Below are 21,596 nucleotides of genomic sequence, written 5' to 3'. Positions count from 1 at the left end.
TCAGCCGTGAAGGGCAAATTCCACTATTCGTTGCTAAAACTGTTGCCCAAGAGTTGGCAGTAGGTGGTGTTGACTAGCTGCCTTCCCTCTAGTCTTTCACTGCTTAATTAGGAACAGCTAGCGCAGATAGCCCTCGAGTAGCTTTGCGCGAAATTCAAAACAAACCAAGCGCGGGTAAGGCTCCCCGTTACAGAAGATGTTTGTCTTTTCAGCCGTTTAGTTGCTAAGAATGTGGTTCAAGAGTCTACGGGGGGTAGTGTTGACTAGCTTCTTTCTTTCTAGCCTGTCACTGCTAGATTAGGAATGTTTAGTTTTGCGCGAAATCCAAAACACACCCATTTACAAAAAAAAAAAAAAAAACCTCCAAAGACAGTTTGGGTATTTGCTCTCATCGATTTTCTTTTTCGTTAAAAGAGTTGATATGCTTTCTTCAGAGTTAAGTATACGTTGTACAGTATTAAAACGATTTTCAATGTGTCAATCAGCCTGATACGGGACAACTACAGCCGATATATAGTATTTGTGTAATGGCATGTAAAACTTGATATTACGTCTTTATGAGTATGTGAATAATGAGGACTGGCTTTAAAAGTTTTTAAAATTATTTTAATTTAATTTAGAGGATGAAACAACAGATGAACAAGTATGGGTTCCGTGTTTTCCCGAAACGTTATGTTTTATTCTGACATTGTTTGGAGTATTTGATTAAATCACTATAAACGTCATCATTATTAGTGTTTTATCTACTTCAACGAAATGTATGGCTTTACTATTTTTTTAAAGTACAAATTATAGTTTATATGAATTTATTTAAAATCAGTACGTTCGTGAACTAGATAAAAACAAAATAAATTCATTATTGAAACTTAAATGTAAAAAATAAGAACTAATTGTTTAAACGTGTAGCGTTATTTGTTAAAGACAGGAAGCGAGTGTTTCTTCTCCCCAACAGTTTGTAACATTTCATAAGATTGAATGCCATCATAAAAATTAAAATCGATTGATTGCTGATTCTTGGAATTAAGCACAAAACTACACACTGGGCTCTCTGTGATCTGCTCACTACAGGTATCGAAACCCGAATTCTAGCAATGTGAATCTGCAGACATATCGCTGTGCCACTATGTGGCTCAAAATCGAACCAGATATTTCTGATATTAGAAAATGCGATATATCTTCCGCACACTCCTATAGTTTTGAACCAACAAAGTTGGCCACGAACCTTTGAAAGTCGAGTAAAATAATGCTACCAATGTTTATTATCTCAGAACCTGTACACACATGCAGACTCTGTATTAATCATGCCACGACCATGAATCGTCAATTTGGATCCGGGTGTACGCCGTAACAGTGAATCCCTGCAGATAACTAGGGGTTCGACCAGGAATTATATTATTGGAGTAAATTGAATTTTTTTTGTTAGACTTTGAAGTGAATGATAAACTTTACAGAAAAAGAGCCTTCATGTGTTGTAAAATGACTTTTAAAGCTTCTGCCTAGCTTATTGACAATAAATTTTACAGGCTAAGAGAGCCTGGTATTATATGGTATTATTTACGAGGTCTGTAATGCCATCCTTCTTCTCACGTCACTGATAATTCTAATAGAAAAACAAGGGAAATTATAACCTCTAGATATCATCTAACCCACCAATGAGAAAGATTGCTGTCCATCTCTGTATAGTGTGTTCTACTTTATAGCAGTATCTACTACGAGAAAGCAGACGTGACACCTTGTGGCAATGACCCAAACATTAGGTATCTAGGGGTAAAGGAACTTAGCCGCATTCTTTGGCCAACGTTCTATTGTTAAAACTGTACAAACTGTACGTATGAGTAAAAACGTGGTGAATTTGAAATGTTTACCTTTATAACTTAAGAAGGTAAGAAATACTAGATATGTGCCTGCATACCAAGTTGTTAACTAGCCCATCTTCAATAATAGGATGGTTTTTCAGAGATAGGTTTTTGTTTGTTTCTCAATTTTTTACAAAAGGACTAAGTCAGTCGTTACTATACTAGCTGACATATCTTTTCAAAACACGAAGATGAGATATATTTCAAATACCGACCCTCCAACCACTTCCCGGGATACCCTAAAAATACCTTCCAGTTTTGGTAAAAAATTAGTCAAGTGGTTCACCAGTTTTGATCAAATACATAATAGTTGATTAGAAAATTATCTTTTTCTATTAGTGTTGTTTCTAATTCAGATATTTCTTTATAGGTTTAATGTGCAACACTTATTGTTCACGATCAAGTTGAAATATCGGTGCGTCGTACATGTGCAGGTCTGAAAAAATCTAGAATTTCGCTTAGAAAATTAGATACAAAAATGGATAAAGAATGTGTGTGTATCTTTATTAGCACTTGTTTTTATACAGCTCTTTGTCAATGAGATCTGCATACTGAGTAATGTTTTTGTTTTTGCTTGTACTCGTTTTAAAGAATTGGTCAACATAGTTGTGTGAAAATAATTCATTTTTGATGGAAAATAGAAGGGAGGTACCAGCAGTAATTACATAAATTATCTCTGATATTGAATGTATTTTTGTCTACATTTTTTTGTGTGATTCGTGTGTTATCAGGAACCATGTAACCAACAAAATCATGTATAGCAGAGATGTAGTTTCCTGCGCACAAAAACGCAAACAGTTGCACGTCCTTAAAAAGTCATAAACTTTGCCTTTTAATTTTATTACAAGAGTACCTATTTATTCATTATCGAATATATTGAAGAAAAATATAAAATATATCATAACACGACTATCTCTAAACTGTCTGCAACATTCTAAATGCAAGTTTTAGCGGTTTGCAAGAAATTTGCGAGCAATTTAAGCGTGAATAGTTTACAAAGTGTTTTAAATAACTCACGTCGTTGATATATTTTGAGATTAAAAACCAATATAATTTTGTTTTTCCTGTCCAGTCATCTACAATCCCGACGTACAAGCGGATGTGGGCAGTAATGGAATCTTCCCGTCCCACTGTGTTTGCCGAGTCCAACGAGAAAGGTATGGAACGCGTTCTTAAAGGAAACTACGCCTATTTAATGGAATCTACGTCAATCGAATACCGGACCGAGAGAAACTGCGAGTTAATGCAGATCGGTGGACTACTGGATCAAAAAAGGATACGGCATTGCTACGCCACCTGGTGGGTATTGTATATTTATTTAATTCAGTTATTCTTAACATTGTTGAAGGTACTGAACTCCGGAAGTTTCGTACTTGCATTCACTGAACCCTTCGTAATTGGAAAAATAAAATATGATTTTTTTCAAATTCAAAACATAAATAGATATTTTATTAGTGCACAAAATGAACCATGCATCAGTTGCATACAATATCACTGTGTTCAAAGAACAAAACATGAATTTCACACAAAAACAAAAACATAACTCAGTGAATATTTACTGCAAATTAATGTGACTTTTGCTGTTGCCTTTCAGAGACAAGTTCAGAAATGCGCGGCTTCACCTTGGCAAGTGCCACTCTCATATCATTTTCGCAACAAAGTCTGTTCCTTTTCTTCGTTTTTATGTCTACCATCCTCAAAAAGGATTGCTCTCAAAGATACGTTGTAACAAACGGCATGAGTATCTCAAGGGCTTTCTTAGCAATAAGAGGGTACGCTACGATTTGGTGACACCAAACCATTGAGAGCGTTGTTGTTCTGAAAATTTTCTGTTGAACCTGGCTCTGCTCGAGGTATTCATCATTGACATCTGCTGTCGCAAAACTAAACGTGAACGGCTGTCTCACCCATGCTGGATATGACTCTCTGGTGGGGAAGTATCCGTGGAGAGACTTTGCGAGCTAAGTTTTTTGCTTAGCCATCTAAGTGCATGGCAATTGCTTGCTTCAGTTCCCCGGGTACAGAAATGTCTCCGATTTCAGACACATCGTCGATCTTACTTACACAGTCGTCCAACAGGGAAAGGTTTGCGAAGTTATCATTTTCTGTTCATTGTTTCCATAACGGTAGCTTTTTTTGAAAAGCCTTCAGGTTTTCTTCTGCTTCGGTGATGTTGACTCCACCGCCCTGCATCTGTTGATTGAGATGATTGAGAGCATTGAAGATATCGGCCATGTACGCCAAAATGAGAATGAACTGAGATTTTTCGAAGCAATCTGCATGACAATGTTGGTGCTCTCGCAAAAACAGGGCTAATTCCACACGCATGGCAAAAACACGATTCAGCATCTTTCCCCGGGATAACTACCGAACGTTAGAATGGTACAGAAGTACCTCGAATTCAGAGCCCATTTCATTACACAGCTCTTTGAAGATGCGGTGCTTCAGGGCACTATTTTGCACAAAGTTCACACATTCCACAATGCGTTACAATGATGTGTGGTGCATCGGCTTTCACCAGCGCACCAAAACCAGAGTTTCGTCTCCGCATGATTGGAGCTCCGTCCGAACAAACTGCAGAAACCATATCCCACGAAAGATCGTTGTCTCTGAAGAAGTCATCCACAAGTTTCTTCACGTCTTACTTGTTGTTGTTGTAAGACGCTTACAAAATAAAAAATGTTCTTTTATCTCGTCGTTCTTCACATAGCGCACGAATACAACAAAGTGGCTTAGATTGGAAACGTCGGTGGTCTCGTCGAGTTGAAGGCTGAATTATGCTGGGCTTGAAATCAGATCTGTAATTACTTGAGCCAAGATGTCATCGCTCATGTCATCTATTCTCATTTGAAAGAGGAATTTGGGATAACTTATTTTCAGAAGCTTTTCCCAACATGATATTCGCCATCTTCAACGCAGCTGGTTTTACGAGTGCTTCACCAATGGTGTGTGGTTTGCCCTGCTTTGCGATCAAGTACGCAACTTCGCGATGCTGTGAGGATCGGTTTGTCGATGGGTACAAAGCCGAGAACAGGCAAAGTAGCCTTTTCATCGAACCTGGCTCTCTTTACCTTGAATTCAGCAAGCGTTGTGTTCTTGTATTTCCCATCTCCATGCAGCTTTAGAGAGTGTTCTCTTAGTTTTGCCAGTGCTAGACTGGAATTGTTCAACTTGGCATTGCAAATCATGCATTGAGGACGCTGACTCCCATCATGTTCCGTTATACACGTTAATCCATATTGTACGTATTCGTCCGACCACTCTCTGTTTTTGCTCGACATGGTTAGTATGAAGAGATTGAAAGATCAGGAAAAAATCACAAATGGCGCACGATTACTACATTTACAGGTCGACTGCTAAGCGCACGAAGTTCCCTGCAGCACAGATATTAAGGCCAAGAGATGTGACGTGATCAGTCGCAGCCAATGATGGACGAGTGGAGCATGATGTCAGGAATCATACGAGTGGGGTGAACGGAACGGACACACACACAGTGTGCGTGTCTTGACCTCCGCCGAACCCCTGAAATTGACTCACCGAACCCCTGGGGTTCGATTGAACCCAGGTTAAGAACCACTGGTTTAAACAAAACTGTGTACTTCTTAGCCTTGTTAAAACTAAGATTATATGATTTAAATCGCATAAATACAAGTTCATTGTGGTGTACAAATTACTCTAATCTTACATTCCTAATACGTTTTTTAAATTTCACTTTCTGTTAAGTCATTTGAAACCGTTTGCGTTATTAAGTTAAATATTTTAATGCACTTACTGATTATTCATTTCGCAAATTAAGCTCAAAATTTGCTAAAAACCATTCAAGTGTTTACTACAAATTAGTATTCCTAACTCCTTTATTAAAGAAAATAAATATTTTTTAGCACAATCACTTCTTATTTAAAAATAATTTTGATTATGTGGACTTTGATGCGTTAAGTTTGTATCTTGATTTATTTATGAACATTCTGTTGAGCATTATTAAGAAATAAAGCACAAAATATTAAAATGTATTTTTGTGCTGTGTATGCCTTTTATAAACTGAAAAAGAGTATTTACTATTATATTTATCATAACGCATTAGTATTAAACCTATTACATTTTAAAACACTACGTAAAATCTTAGGGATTTTCAAGAATTAGAAGAGTGTATAATAATAATATTTCAACCACACGATATTCGTCACACCCATTGTCGACAACGCGTTTCGCTCAATAAAGTGCACTTTAAGCCGGCTGAGATACAACACACACACGGAATGTAATATTTAAAAATGTTGTAGGCTTAATAATAACGTCTGACGATAAGTATTTTTACGGTACTAGTTGGACTATCTGTCCTCTTTATAGAAATAACGTGATTAGTAAAAGGTTATCTTAGGAAATGAAAAGTTGCTTCCCTTATATATAGTTGTAAGAAACGCCCATAGAAACTGCGAAACGCAAAACCTGAAACCGCAAGTTTGTATGCATCTCCGCATATACCAAACAAATTTTCATACCAAATGGTCATCAACAAGGGACAAAGTAGTGGTAAAAAGTACAAAAACGCCTATAAAAGCCGCGAAATGCAAAACTGAACATTTGTTGGTATCGGGTCATCCCACAAGTAATGTCCGAAAATTTAACACAGAAAGTGCATTATCATTTCTGTCTTTGTAGAAAGCTTTAATGACTAAAATATGTAATAGGACGTGTATAAAAATGTTCAGACAAATAAAAGAAACTAACCCAACTTTACTTTTTCAGATCATTAATGGAATAAACCCTTGTGAAAATGGATGTGTCAGAGGAGCACATTAGGCATATAATTCTTTATGAGTTTAAAAAAGGCAATAGTACAGCAAAAACTACACGAAACATCCGAGATGTTTCTTGTGTGGATCTCTTAATAAAATAAAATGCCGAAGGGGGTTTCAGAAGTTCCCATCAGGTGACTACATCTTAAGTGATGTTGAGTTCAATGATGACTTGCTGCAGATTGTGTTATAACAGTTGAAGAACTAGCACAGAAGCTTAACTCAGCCCATCCAGCAGTTCACCGTCATCTGCAACAGCTTGAAAGGTATCAAAACTTGGAAAATTGGTCCCCCATGATTTAACAGAAGCCACTCTTAGAGCAAGAGTGAACATTTGCACTTCTCTGCACTCTCGTGAACGTAACTCACCTTTCTTGGACAGGTTAGTATTTTATAAAAATGTTAAGCGCTGCAGACAATGGCTCATTGCAAGTAAACTGGCTGAAGCACAGCTCGAAATGGACCTACTCCTTAGCAAAGTCTTGTTGAGTGTTTGGTGGGATATTGTTAGTGGAATCCACTTTGAGTTGCTGCCACTCAATGTAATGATTACATCAGGATTCTATTGTCAACAGTTAGAGCGCTTGACTGTTGCACTGAAAGAAAAGAGGCTTGCTTTGTTCAGTCATAAAGATGTGTTATACCAGGATAATGCACGGCCCCATACAGCAAGGATCACATCTGCAAAGATTGAAGAGCTAGACTGGGAAATTTCCACATCCTCCTTATTGTCCAGACCTTGCCCCATCTGATTATCATATATTCCGGAGTTTGTAGAACTGTCTTGATGGAAAAGAGCTTGGAACACACGAAGATGTCAAAACTACCTCCTCTACATTTTCTTCCTCCAAACCCCAAGAATGTTATAGAAGTGGCATCCAGAAGCTTGTGAATCATTTGCAGGAAGTAATTAACAATAATGGAACATACATTATTGATTAAATAACATTTAAAAGCATTTGAAATTCTTTCTCGTTTTCTGAACCTAAAATCAGACATTACTTAAGGGATAACCTGATATCTCCCCATAACCAAATGCACGTCCATATCAAATTTGGTGAACATCCATTAACAGGGAACAAATTAGTGTTTAAGAAACGCTCATAAAAAATCGCAACATTCAAAACTAAAATTTTCTGTGTTATCTCCTCATGGACCTAATTAACCTACATACAAATTTTGGTGAAAATCCATCCACACCCTGCGAAATAATTACATGGGCATACAACAAACAATACTATTATATTTATATAGATACTTAAATCTTAGTGCGCTGAAATATATTGTTAATTCAGATATATTCATTATTTATGGCTTCTGATCTATTTGTAGCTATTTTTAACAATACGATGATAATTACCTAAAGTACTGTAAAATGGTCCTGCTAGTTTTGTAAAGAACTCAAGGGAACTTTCAAACGTTTTGTCGATATATGTTCACGTGTTTACAGGTTCACCCTACAGAAATGCCCTCTCTAGTGCTGTGCTGCATCTGCAGGAAGCAGGAGTGCTTTACATACTAAAGGAAAAGTGGTGGAAAGTGAAAGGAGGAGACAAATGCAAAGACGAAAGCAGTAAAGGATCTGGGTCTACTAGCGAAATGGGTTTGGCAAATGTAGGAGGCGTTTTTGTAGTGCTTCTTGCAGGTCTTGGTGTTGCTTGTATCATCGCTATTATGGAGTTTATATGGAAAACACAGAAAATAACTAGGGAAGAACGGGTAAGAAGAGACTGAGGCTAAATCAATGTGTTCAGTAAACACTAACACCTGTTTCCATTCCCACTAACCCTAAATAATCTGTACGTTTTCGATGTATGAAAGAAAACTTTATTGTTTTTCTTTTTTAACTAATTGCACACAAACAATTTTTTCATACTTTATAAGAACAAAATTTGTTAGAAGTGATTTAAGCAAAAAATAAATAAATTTCCGAGACTTCAGACCAAAATAAAGTTCGGCCTTCCTTGAATTCAGTGATTTAACAAAATACTCTCTATGGCTTCGAAACCCATTCCCTGCTGCCTGTATAATCTTACTGATTACCGAGGATAAATCTCCTTTCCTAAAATCGACACTATTGCCCTTGGAATTAATTAGCCCATGGTATATTTACTTTCATTGTAACAACCTCTTGCGAAAATCGGCGAAGTCAATCTGCGACTGACTGTCTGTTTAACGTATGCTTCCAATACCATGTTTTAGCAATCAAACGTCCGCCATTAATTGCATCGCAGAACCTCGCAAGTATGTTAAATAGATTTGTTCGATTCCCCTCATTTCTTCCATTTCTTGGAGGGAATCAACTACAGATTTTTGAGGAGTGACAGAAGTTATTGGCTTGTAGCACTTTGTCAAGACAAATTTTAGTTTATTGTTTAATTCTAGTAATCTGTGCTTCATTACAATCACTCGTGGGTGACAGTTTTCTTTCTTATCCATAAAATTCGATTTTTTTTTAAATTTCACTGTAACAGTATACTTTCCATGGAAAAGTATCTAGCATACTCCTTTAGTCCTAACTCTCTCTGTTGCAGCATTTCATTATCGAACAGTTGAAAATTCGTTCAAAATATGGATATGGTCATCACACATTTCCCTCACATCTCTATTTTTTTTATTTTTTTTGCGTTTAGGAAAAGAGATCATCATATCGGTAACCATAGGAGTAGAACTGAAAGTTTCGGAAGAACTGAATAACTTTGCATGTGATTAATATCTAAACGTAATCAATTGGAGCTTAAATTCCAGAATATTCATGGAATCGTTTTTAGGCCTAAAAACAGGCTTTTACAAAACCATCCTAAATTTGAACATCGTATTTCAAAATCAATCATATACATTTTAAAATGAGAGATGGTGAACAAAAGATCTAAATTATCAATTTTTTTCATTATAATTTTTACTTCACACTTAGGTTATTGCACATATAGATTCAGAACTCGACGCTATGGGCCTTACACGTCTTTCGGGCCTAATTTAGTATCATTTGACATGGATATATTTAATAAACATCACATTTCATTCGAAGGAGTTCTTTTATAGAAACAGTAGTAACGTCTGACTGAATTTTCAAAAATACTCAATAATTATTGTCCGCCAGTTATAGAAATGTCATATTTTTCGTAAGATCTTAAACAAGAAAATTCCAATGAAATTATTTATTACTGTATAATGAGGAAAATGTTTTGTGTGGTAAAAGTTTTCCTATTGTACTTAGAAATTGATTATCACGTTCTCTGTATATATATTAAATATCTTAGATTCTCTTTACAATCAAGCCTAAAAGTTGTTATGCAAACTTTCGTCCACACGTTAATAAGCAAGTTCTTTTTCATGCATAACTTTACTAGCAAATATCGTTTTGTCCTATTTCACACGCCTCAGAATTCCAGAAATCCATGACACACGACATGTTTTTAGGTAAGTATTACTTTTTCCTATTATTTTTGAGATTAATAAAAACAAACTATAAACCAATTATTTCATGTGTACAAGTACTTTTATTTTTGATTCATATAATTAAATGTTCAGCAAAAAAGTTTTTCCAAGCGTTATCTACCACATCCATTTGAGAAAAACGCCTTCTTTGGGACTCTGTTGCTCCTATTTCGATGTTGTGACTTTATGGTGTGACGTTCTAAGATAAAAGAAATTAACTATAACCTAGTTTTTAACGTGTTTGTCTAGTGAATGAAAATTAAAGATTTGACCCTCCCATTTGAACTTGTATCATTCCCTTTAACTGTTCTTTTTAACTTTTCTCCTCCTCGTCCTGGCTCCGCATGACCAGGGGGTTAAGAAGCTGGATTGGTAATCCGAGAGTCGCTGGTTCAAATCCTTGTCACACCTAACATGCTCGCCTCTTTTCAGCCATGGGGACGTATAATGGTACAATCACTCCCACTATTCGTTGGTAAAAAAGTAGCTCAAGAGTTGGCGGTGATGACTAGCTGCTTTCCCTCTAGCCTTACACAGTTAAATTAGGAAAGGCTAGCGCAGATAAGCCTCTTGTAGCTTTGCGCGAAAATTCAAAACATTTCTCCTCTCCCCTATTTAAAACAAAATGCTTCGTCATTGCGTATATTTCTCGCCTTTGATTTTTTATATTAGAACGGATTTGTAATTCCAGTAGTAACCAACTAAATTCATTAAGTAAAATGTTTTATCAGTTACAACTTACAAATTTGTTTCACACCTGCTAGAATTATTAATTTCTAGGAAGAACTCTAAAAAAGATTTTTTTTTCAGCGACCATTAGTTTTACGAAGGTGTTTGTCAAAAACTCAGCCAAGCCGTAAAGGTAATATATTTTCTGTGATAACACAAATTTCACATATTCCAGGATTCCCTGTGCACGGAGATGTTTCGTGAAATACGACAAATAATCTCATGCCGAGGATCTTCCCGACCAGCTCCGAAAACACCCGACGAAGGCTCACAAGCAGACGGCATTACCTTGTCTTCATTAAGAACTGTCACCAGTGTCAATACGAGGCCATAACTTATGTTAGATCTATAGTTATTACGTGCTCTGTGGCGGATATTTTCTCTAAAACGTATTATCACTCGTAAATTCGTTTATGATTTTATCCAATCAAACAAACGTGTAGAAAAGATTGTATACTAACGTTCTACGAGAAGCCAATAATGCTACGTTATTAGAGTTTTTGGTTTTCTAAAGTAACAACATTATTTTATACTTTAGAAGCACAAAATGCCATTACGAAATTGAGTGGTTAATTCAGCGTGAAAGGTATTTTTATCTTGACATTTGTTCATAATTTTTTATGAATTAGTACTTCCAATAAACTTTGTGTTATATTAACCAGCGTGTTTGTTTATATAATAGTACTAAGTGAAATAAATTGTTGGCGAACAGTAGAAAAAGTGCTAAAGTTATCTTACGAAAACAATGTAGAATAAGTTATTTATAATTTGACAATATTCTCTGTAGACGCACGCAAGTCAGTTAGGTTTTTCCTAAAATAAAACTTAATTTTGTATTATAGACGAAATATGTTTAACACCTACGCTGCTAGTCAGGAAGACATGTTTGATGGGATGATTCCTGAACAAAACTTTCTGGTATTCTTTTGTTTTTAAATTTTGAACAGATATTTGAATTTCTGACGATATCTGAATTCGAACTAATTTAAAAGTTACGAGCAAGTAAAAGTGATTCTCATCCCGTCAAACACGGAAATAATGCAATATAAGATCTGGTTCCTCTGTTTTATAAACCCGTTATCTATAGAGATGACAATGGCAGGTGGATAACAGCGGACACTGTAGAAAAGGGAGTAGTTCTGGTAGTAACGTGTATTTCTGAGATAAATAACTGCAGACCCTCTGTGGCCCATATATTTCGATCTCATTGACTCGCAGACTTCGTATTTTGTATTTATGGCAAAGATAAAGATTTCAATATCATGACCCTTTATTTTTATCTAATCGTGTTAATGGAGTGATTGTCTTCTAAAGTGTTGCACTGGCTTCTAACTAGCCCCAATATCTATAGCTTACATCAGAACTAAAACAGCTCTTTTTTTAATGTTTGAGTGTAGGATTCGTGTAATATAGACCATTACAACGTACTGGCAGCTGATAAGCAACTCCTTACAAACAAACTTGCAGTAAACACTAACGTCAGCATTTTGTTCTTATTTCTGCTTCAACCTACACCTGTTATTACAAGTTAAAAACCAGATTAGAAAGTGAGAAAGAAGAACACTTTAAACTTACTGATGCTTTAAAGATATTTAATAAATTAACTTTAACATTATGAAGTTTTCACATCGTATTATGTACGCAAAGTCTAGACCAGTACAAAAACTTGACCTTTCCCACCAGTTTTCGCTAACGAAACTTATGGTGAGGGAGGACAAATGTTAGGTCTACTTCGGAGTACTTACTGTGGTGACTTCCAATTGAAATGTTTACCAATAGGTAAGTAACTAAACTGCTTGTAATATGTTTAAAAACATGATTTTAAATTATTACACAAACTACGCACACAAAATATTAATATGAATAAATCTCATGATACTTAACATTTATTGAAAATAAATTTTATATCACGTTATTAACCAGTTAAGAAACAGTACAACGAAGTTTAATGATTCTTTCTAAGTTTGAAAAATCGAAACACGCTACATTTGTTCTCCACATTCCTTTAAAGTAGTTCAAAGATTCGACGTTAGAAAACGTGCACGATTACGAATGATTCGCATTCAACAGGTACGGGTCATTCACTTAACACGAAGTGAGTTTTTTATCATTATATTTAACTCAGGTTCTAAAGCTCTTTCTAGGGCTCAGCTGATCTTGAGATCAGACTTAAAAACGAAGTCTCGAAAGTTTGCGGCTAACTAAAAACCTGATTATATGGTGAAAACGTCCGATATATCCGTCATTTATTTGAAACTATTCGCGTAGAAAAGTGGCATTGAAAGAAAACTTCAAGAATCTGTATGAATATGGCTATATTTCTAATAGTATGACTTGAGTGTCGAATATTTTACGAAACACAACACGGTATCACCTTTCAAGCTAGCCAACTTAGTTGTATGTTTCAATACATTTTGTAGCGTAGTTTACTGTACACAAACTTATGACGGCCACAGAAAATTTAGTTAGAGAACTGGTTGAATTATATCTCACTACTTAGTTTTGTTTAAGAATATTCATTGAGGTAACGTAGTTTTATAATATATAAAAAAAAAACGCTTGTAAACTTTAAAATCAGGAACGTTCAATACATGTAAACATTTCAATAACTTTTCTAGTGCAAAGTTCTTTCTTTGAAAGTTACACGGTAAACAGGGTCTGTAATGAACAAATACCCACTTAGTGCTACACAATGCGTGTGACAATTTCACAAACTCATTCGAAAGGTAATGTTTATTGGCAGGATAGGCCAATTCTTGACCATGTAAAGATAGAAAAGCATCCGACTTCCACGTGCAACAGAATCGACTAATTAACTTCATTGCTTCGATGGAATTGGAGTACGTGCGCGTACAAGTTACGAAAATTTTAAGGTATTTTATCTCTTTCAGTAGAAACTTATTATTAAATAAATTTAATGTTTCGTAAAGCAAACCTTCATAGCCCACCAATAATACAAAAGAAAGTTAATACCCATCTGAAGGAGTGTGCACCTCTCAAAAGAACCATGTTTGTCTGAAATGCGCGCGCGCGCGCACACACACGCACAGAGAGAGAGAATAGTCCAGTAGTCAAAGTTCGCAGCCACATGAACACAACACATGACATACATATGTCACGTGAGATTTAATGGGGATATTGACGTTAGGTGAACATTTTAAACTACCTTTTTTAATGGGCAAAGACGTAAAGTTAACATTACATATTCTACTTACAAAAAAAGGATTTGTGCTTCATTTAAAGTGCATCACCACCGTCAATAAAAGTTAACAAAACATTAACTTGAAATGACTTTATTCACTAAACATAATAATAACCCAGGAGTACAGGATACATGGGTATAAATAATATTCAATCTTTGTAAAGCAAATGTTATAACCTAACAATTAGACGCCAGTAAACGATAAATACTACATGTATCTACACAGAATACTACGTTATACTAACCTTAGTTTAAGTCAGCTAAACAATATAGTTACGTTTAATAAATAAGTACAGTGTGACACATACTCCTTAGCACGCGGAGGGCTTGGAAAGAACGTGCTATCTACATAAACCGATAAAAAGAATTCATTTCATTCGTACAGATAGAACAACACAGTTACCAAATGTACGTAGAGTATTCGCGAGACCAAATACCAACATTGTCTGCAGTTAACAAAACGCAATTTAATTTGTGCTACAGAACTAACAGACCTAGTTCTTAATGTGTTTAAATACCAGATATGGGCCTATTTTTTCTGTCCTTTCGTTTTTAAATGTCATATCGTGCAGTTCAAATACGTGAATAAACTAAGTATGCGCTGAATTTGATTGTTATATTGTTGAGTTTAATGCTACACCGAAAGAATAATTAACATGATTTTATAAATTAAGGCCTAAGAACATAATATTAAATGATACACTCAAATCTCAAAAACTACCATTTATGGCCTAAAATTTCTAATGCGACATTCTTTGTTATCATGAGGTTTCAAAAATTTGTTCTACAAGTCACAAATTAAGTTTCAAATGAGAAATAAAAGAAATGGCCAGCAGTGACATTAAATTTCGTGTAACATTTTCTCCATTCATAAAATCGGGTTACAATTCTCATTATCAAGTCATAACTTTAATATACTAACGTTACTTATACTGATAAAAAAAAGATACTAAACTCTGCTGTTTAGACTATATAATTCTGGGTCACTGCGAATGTAAACTTTCCTCTAAAGTTTTGACAGCTGTGGACGTGATTATGAAAACTATGGTAATAAGGCAGAGAAAATATTGCTGAAATTGCATATAATATGTAATGTATAAAGAAGTATGGAATGCATAGCTCTAGTAAGATATACTTGTGGGGAATGTAAAATGTCGGCCTACAAAAAATAAGATAGTGTTACCTTATCGCACGAATGGATGAGTAAATAAGTAAACCACCAAATTTTGATTCCAGTGCATTCACGATTCAGTAATAATTAATATTAAACTGCAGGATAACTAACGTGATCTTTAGACAGCCATTTTCAATATTAACTATTTACCTTTTAAAGTTTCCTTTTTAAATCCTGGTGAAGTACAAAGCTATGTAAATTCCATAAACGGAACGATAAGAAGTAATTGAGACAGAAACACTGACTAGATTTTGATAACATTATTGGCGGTTACCTACAAACTAATCTATTCAATTTTTTAAGGAGAAATATGTGAGAGCTATGCTAGCCTCATCTTTATAGATTCTAATTTTTAAGGCAAGTCTAACAGAACTTTTTTTCTCTTAATAATTCACTAGCTTAAATACAACGGTATCAATTTTAGAAACTTCTTAGCAGATTTCAAACTTGTATATATTCGTAAAAAAAACTTAACAGTCTTTTCAAAAACCAACTTTGAATATACTCCATAAACGTGCTTCCGTTCGTTATATATACACACACACACACACACACACACACACACACACATATACACACACACTACCAAGTTGTTTGTCAAGCAATAACAGTGTTTACAAAAAGGAAAAAACACCAACTCCAAGTGACACAACAGTGACTACATCCACAAGTAGCAGGTGATTCCAAAATGGTCCCTGTGACTTGGAACAATTGTGTCAAAAGTTCTTTATATACATTACACTTGCAAGATGGCTTTTACAGAACAGGACATATATATTTGTATCTACTAAATCTAGCTGATATCAATTTGTAAATCAGTGTTTTTACTGAAAAAAATACAGTAACAGCAAGGTTAAAAACATTGTTAATAAAGGTGAAGTAAGGCCTAAAACACTTGACAATGTTGAAGAAGTCTTGAAAGAACATACATATATACATAGTGCAAAATTCCAATAAAACAATCGAAACAGTTATATCATGAAAAGAAGTTAACTGGCAAGCAGTTTTATAGCATAACAATATTTTAAGAAAGGTTTTTAAAGTGTCTACGATAAAAAATACTTCATAAAAAAACTACAACTGGCAATTGAAACTGAAATACTCAATTGAAAATATCAACTGATCTATAACGTAAGTGTATGTAAAACTATTCTTTGCTCCCCCCCACGTTCTCTTTTACTTTATACCAATGATCAAAGAGTGAACTTGAGAAGTAATTTAATCCACAAGGAACATTACTTTTGAAAAATGTGATCCTACCCAAATTTTGTGTATTTTAAAACAGTTAAACATGCATATAATGCAAGAACTCTCATTTAATTATCAGTTCAGCGTTACACTGAAGTTCAATAAACCCACCATTCCTTACACTGTTAAACTCTGGATAATACAACTATACAGTCAGCAAGAAATATAGATATTTGCATACATTCTGAACTATTAATTGAAGCTGTAAGTTCCATAGAAGAAAGCACTGGAACTATTCCTAAATATGAAAAAACTGTGAAAGAGTTTTATGTAATAGATAAAACATGAAGTTTATTTTTTAAGGTACTCAGGGGGGGGGGAAATTCCACTATCCACTAAAATATACATATTTTTTCAAACTTATAAGCTACAATAAATCAATCATCCCTGAATGCTTTAATATTCTTTACTATGTGAGTGAAGTACAGACTTTAATTTAGAAAATAAAGAAAATAAAAATTACCTGAAAACCAAAAAAAAGTATTCATGGTGCATTGTAAACCACTAAATAGCTAACTTTGAAATGAATATTTCTGAAGAGCCATGTAGATAATCAATTTTTGCATTCCTTTTTTTTTGTCACAGAATCATACATAGGGATAGTCCCACATAAGTGACTATTTGATAAGCTATTTTGACAGAAGAACAAAAAAGCACCAAAGATATATAACCCCTTTATTTCCTTTCAACACATTTTATCTCACGATAGACAATCTCATGCGAGCACATCTCACAGCATGGGTCAGCCACAATTAAATTTGTAAAATTCAAATTTCTCTTCACTTTTCTTACACAATACACACAGAAAACTCCTAAAGTTTCACCCAGAAAGGTAAATACACTTACAGACAAGTGCAAAGTACTGAGAAACCTTATAGCACAGCACCTCTTCTGAACAGTCACCATGATTCTCTGTTCAGCTTTACACATATGAAATCCTCTGTTCAAAAAGCCGACACATGGTTTTCCACTAGTTTTAAATACAATATCGAATGCTATGATCTTATTCATTAACAACCATTGCCCAAGTGTTGGAAAGCAAAGTGCAAATGGCACATCATTGTTTCTAAGTAATAGCTCTAAGTACGAGATTTCAGATTTCACTCTTATGTGCATACATATTAGTTGGAAGAAATACTACTACATCCGAACTCTATTCAACAAAAAACAAGCCAACTTACTTTGTTAACAGGAGATAGCTTTTCACACCATTTACACACCAAAGTAATGAGAAGACAGTAACACAGACTAGATTCTCATAAACACGTAGACAACGTGCCCTTTAATGCAAGTATTGGGCAACTCTGAAAAGAATCAGAAACCCTCTTTTTTCACCTCTAAATTTAATATATATATATTATTTATATATTTATACACATTTTCCCCTTATTTTTGTGGTAAAATGGTGATTAGGACAGTGGAAGTGGTTTCCAAGATACACCAGTAAATGTACCAAAAATCTCACAGACATACACATACACCATAAACATAAACACAGAGATACACAAAGAAGGCTGGAACCGTGCCTGCCAGCAAGGACCTATTAACATGTCTTTTCAGGCTAACACAAAGAAGTTCATCACATCCAAGTCAGAACTGGTACCATTTCTTGTCTTTGTATCTTAGTAAAAGGTTGTGGGTTGTATTGGAGAACATTTCTGCTTCACTCATCATCTTTGCTGTACGTTCTTCTAGAAGACCAAGAGCCTCTCCTCTCTCAGTCAGGCCCTGGAAAAAAAAGACAAGTTCTGTACTTACCTGGTTCAGTTAGATTCTTACACATCGAAACAAATGGCAGATTATCAATACTTCTAACAAATTATTTCAGTTACAACTCTACCAGCAAAGCATGTTATATAATTAAGATGCTGCTTTAGGTAAACCTCAGAGGAAAGTTTCCATGGCAAGGGTAACTGCTACTTTATTTAACCTTAAAAGACAGGGAGTCTTACATAACAAGAGTGAAATGGGTACTAAACAACCATTACTTTTTGTTCAACCTGAAAAGATAGGGAGTCTTACATAACAAGAGTGAAATGGGTACTAAACAACCATTACTTTTGTTCAACCTGAAAAGATAGGGAGTCTTACATAACAAGAGTGAAATGGGTACTAAACAACCATTACTTTTGTTCAACCTGAAAAGACAGGGAGTCTTACATAACAAGAGTGAAATGGGTACTAAACAACCATTACTTTTTGTTCAACCTGAAAAGATAGGGAGTCTTACATAACAAGAGTGAAATGGGTACTAAACAACCATTACTTTTTGTTCAACCTGAAAAGATAGGGAGTCTTACATAACAAGAGTGAAATGGGTACTAAACAACCAATAAATGGGTACTAAACAACCATTTTTGTTCAACCTGAAAAGATAGGGAGTCTTACATAACAAGAGTGAAATGGGTACTAAACAACCATTACTTTTTGTTCAACCTGAAAAGACAGGGAGTCTTACATAACAAGAGTGAAATGGGTACTAAACAACCATTACTTTTGTTCAACCTGAAAAGATAGGGAGTCTTACATAACAAGAGTGAAATGGGTACTAAACAACCATTACATTTTTTGTTCAACCTGAAAAGACAGGGAGTCTTACATAACAAGAGTGAAATGGGTACTAAACAACCATTACTTTTTGTTCAACCTGAAAAGACAGGGAGTCTTACATAACAAGAGTGAAATGGGTACTAAACAACCATTACTTTTTGTTCAACCTGAAAAGATAGGGAGTCTTACATAACAAGAGTGAAATGGGTACTAAACAACCATTACTTTTTGTTCAACCTGAAAAGACAGGGAGTCTTACATAACAAGAGTGAAATGGGTACTAAACAACCATTACTTTTGTTCAACCTGAAAAGATAGGGAGTCTTACATAACAAGAGTGAAATGGGTACTAAACAACCATTACTTTTGTTCAACCTGAAAAGACAGGGAGTCTTACATAACAAGAGTGAAATGGGTACTAAACAACCATTACTTTTTGTTCAACCTGAAAAGATAGGGAGTCTTACATAACAAAAATGAAAGCATACTACATAACTACCACTTTGTGCTGTGCAATAAAGGAGAAGCTTAATATAGTAAAACAAAATTAAATTAGTGCCTATTATTACTTCAGCTAATTGTAATCAATTGTTTTGCAACCACTACTGCAATGAAAAAAATAGTTGTGTTAAGTGACTGTTATGAATCAATGGAAATAAATATTTTATGTAAGGTAAAGCAAAATGAATGGCATTTCCAGTACTTGAGATAAACCAGAGAATTACCATAGGTTTGTTTTAATACTGACCTAATACATAGCTATAAGTAACATACATCCACACTAGATACTGCCAATCTTTAAAACAGGAGACATTCTAACCTGACGAGCACGCGCTAGTTCTCCAGCTAATGATCCTGCCTGTCCCTTGACATGTTCCAGGTTGCTGTTTCCTGGAATATGACGTGCCACACTCTTTGATGCCTTGCCACTGGCTTCTCCAACTAATCCCAAATAAATTTAACATATCCTCTTATTCTCTACAAACTGTTTCTGACCAGAATAGTTTTATCATGATTTATATGTTTAAAGAAGAAGAAAGTTATGTGGCCTCAAAAGTTACAATTAAGTGGAAAATAACCAGTAGGGTTAAAAATGAATCATATTCATTTTGCAAGTAAGAAACTTTGTTACATGACTCAACATAAAATTGTGATTACTATGCTTAGTCAGACTTGGACACTAATTATATGTTCTTTTCAGTTTGTTTTAATTCATATAAAGACATTTACTTATTTTGTCATATGAACCTTTTCTCAAAATTTCTCTTAACTAAAACATGATAATAAGTTTAAGACAAAACTACTTAATGATCTTTTTTACATTCCCAAGCTTTGAATTTATATCAGAGCAGCATAATGTTATGGTGTGATGGTTTCAACTGAACATTTTTTTTCCTCCCTGCATAAAAATTGACATATGTTTGTAATTTAATCAAAACACAGAATCAAATAGATAGTTAAGAACCACTGCTCAAGAGAGTCAAAGGATGGTTTAAGTTTATACAACTGCCCCAACAGTCAGTTGCAAACTCTCTTTGTTAGCCCAAAGATGACCTAAGAAGGTCAAAACATTATTCTCTGCTTTATTTTAATTAATTTTAATACCATACCAACCACCTTGAGAATAAACTTTTACTTCAAGTTCAAGTGGGTTTCTTGTCATCACAAATCCAGTAAGTTTCTTTTATTTCTCTATCTGCTTTAGTTTTGAATCCTGTTTTAATGCCAGTGAGAGTAACATTGTTAATGGAATGACCAGGTTTAGTTAAAGTGTTGTGCAACAGAGATCTTTTTCTGTGTTAATTCTAGAACATAATAAAGATGTCTTAGTTTCTATATCCATATAACAATACTGGAACACAATAAAGATGTGTCCCAGTTTCTATACCTAACACCAGTTAGTGATAATACTACAGCTTAATAAATAATACAAGAGTTTATGCACACTTTGCTCAAAACCTTTTTTTCAGTTCTTGTATTAACACCAAATGATTCTCTCACTATGAGTTCAGCTTAATCGACAAGAAATAAACCATTTACAAGGGCCTTCTTTTATGTGCTCTCAAAAGTTGATGAAACTTAACCTTACTTTTTTATTTATACTAATGGTACTACTGCACTAAACTTAATTATATAATGCACCAAAGAACACAGAATAATAATCTGCAAAAAGAAGACAATGTTTCATAATTATCACAATATTTCTGGTTTTCTAGTGACACAACAAGAGCTGTTAAAATATCAAACAAGTTAGTCAAGGTGTTTCCCATAGAAATAAAGTTTAAACCAAATGTGAAACAGTCAATTCTTTATACAGAAAACACAGCAACACATCACTTAATAAATTAGAACTTGAGCTTTCTATTGATTATAGATAATACATTATGCATTAGAGAGAAATACTGGCAACTTGTGAAAGAAAGGATGTAACAAGATTCTAATTTCCTAGTTTGATGCCCTGTAACAAAATAAGATCAAAAGTTATACATAGTTTTACTGAAAAAAAAAAAAAATTCATATGGACTGAGCCCACACTGAGAGTGTTACAGGATAAATGAAACAAAGAGCATGAGGCAACAGGCTCACAAACAGAGTACCACATT

At 34.6% G+C, this 21,596-nt stretch overlaps 1 protein-coding gene and 1 pseudogene across 9 annotated transcripts in view; one reads left to right on the top strand and one right to left on the bottom strand.

Annotated features, from left to right (window-relative positions):
- Nucleotides 1-11,477, top strand: part of LOC143257626 (glutamate receptor ionotropic, kainate 2-like) — a 145,980-nt pseudogene extending 134,503 nt beyond the window's left edge. Inside the window, exons 13-16 of the transcript XR_013031967.1 lie at nucleotides 2,929-3,155; nucleotides 8,103-8,371; nucleotides 10,003-10,072; nucleotides 10,995-11,477. The product of XR_013031967.1 is annotated as a glutamate receptor ionotropic, kainate 2-like (transcript). The remainder of the gene's footprint in view (nucleotides 1-2,928; nucleotides 3,156-8,102; nucleotides 8,372-10,002; nucleotides 10,073-10,994) is intronic.
- A 2,619-nt stretch (nucleotides 11,478-14,096) lies between these two features.
- Nucleotides 14,097-21,596, bottom strand: part of LOC143257625 (syntaxin-binding protein 5-like) — a 77,940-nt gene continuing 70,440 nt past the window's right edge. For all 8 annotated transcript variants that reach the window (XM_076516647.1, XM_076516649.1, XM_076516650.1 and 5 more), the window contains exons 28-29: nucleotides 19,814-19,935; nucleotides 14,097-18,171 (exon numbers count right to left, since the gene is read on the bottom strand). In XM_076516647.1, the coding sequence (XP_076372762.1) occupies nucleotides 18,034-18,171; nucleotides 19,814-19,935 (260 nt within the window). In that variant the 3' untranslated portion in view covers nucleotides 14,097-18,033. The remainder of the gene's footprint in view (nucleotides 18,172-19,813; nucleotides 19,936-21,596) is intronic.

This window comes from Tachypleus tridentatus, chromosome 7, assembly GCF_004210375.1.
Source record: "Tachypleus tridentatus isolate NWPU-2018 chromosome 7, ASM421037v1, whole genome shotgun sequence".
Classification (NCBI taxonomy): Eukaryota; Metazoa; Arthropoda; class Merostomata; order Xiphosura; family Limulidae; genus Tachypleus; species Tachypleus tridentatus.
The sequence above is the reverse complement of the archived record's forward strand: the minus strand, read 5'-3'. Positions and strand labels throughout refer to the sequence as shown.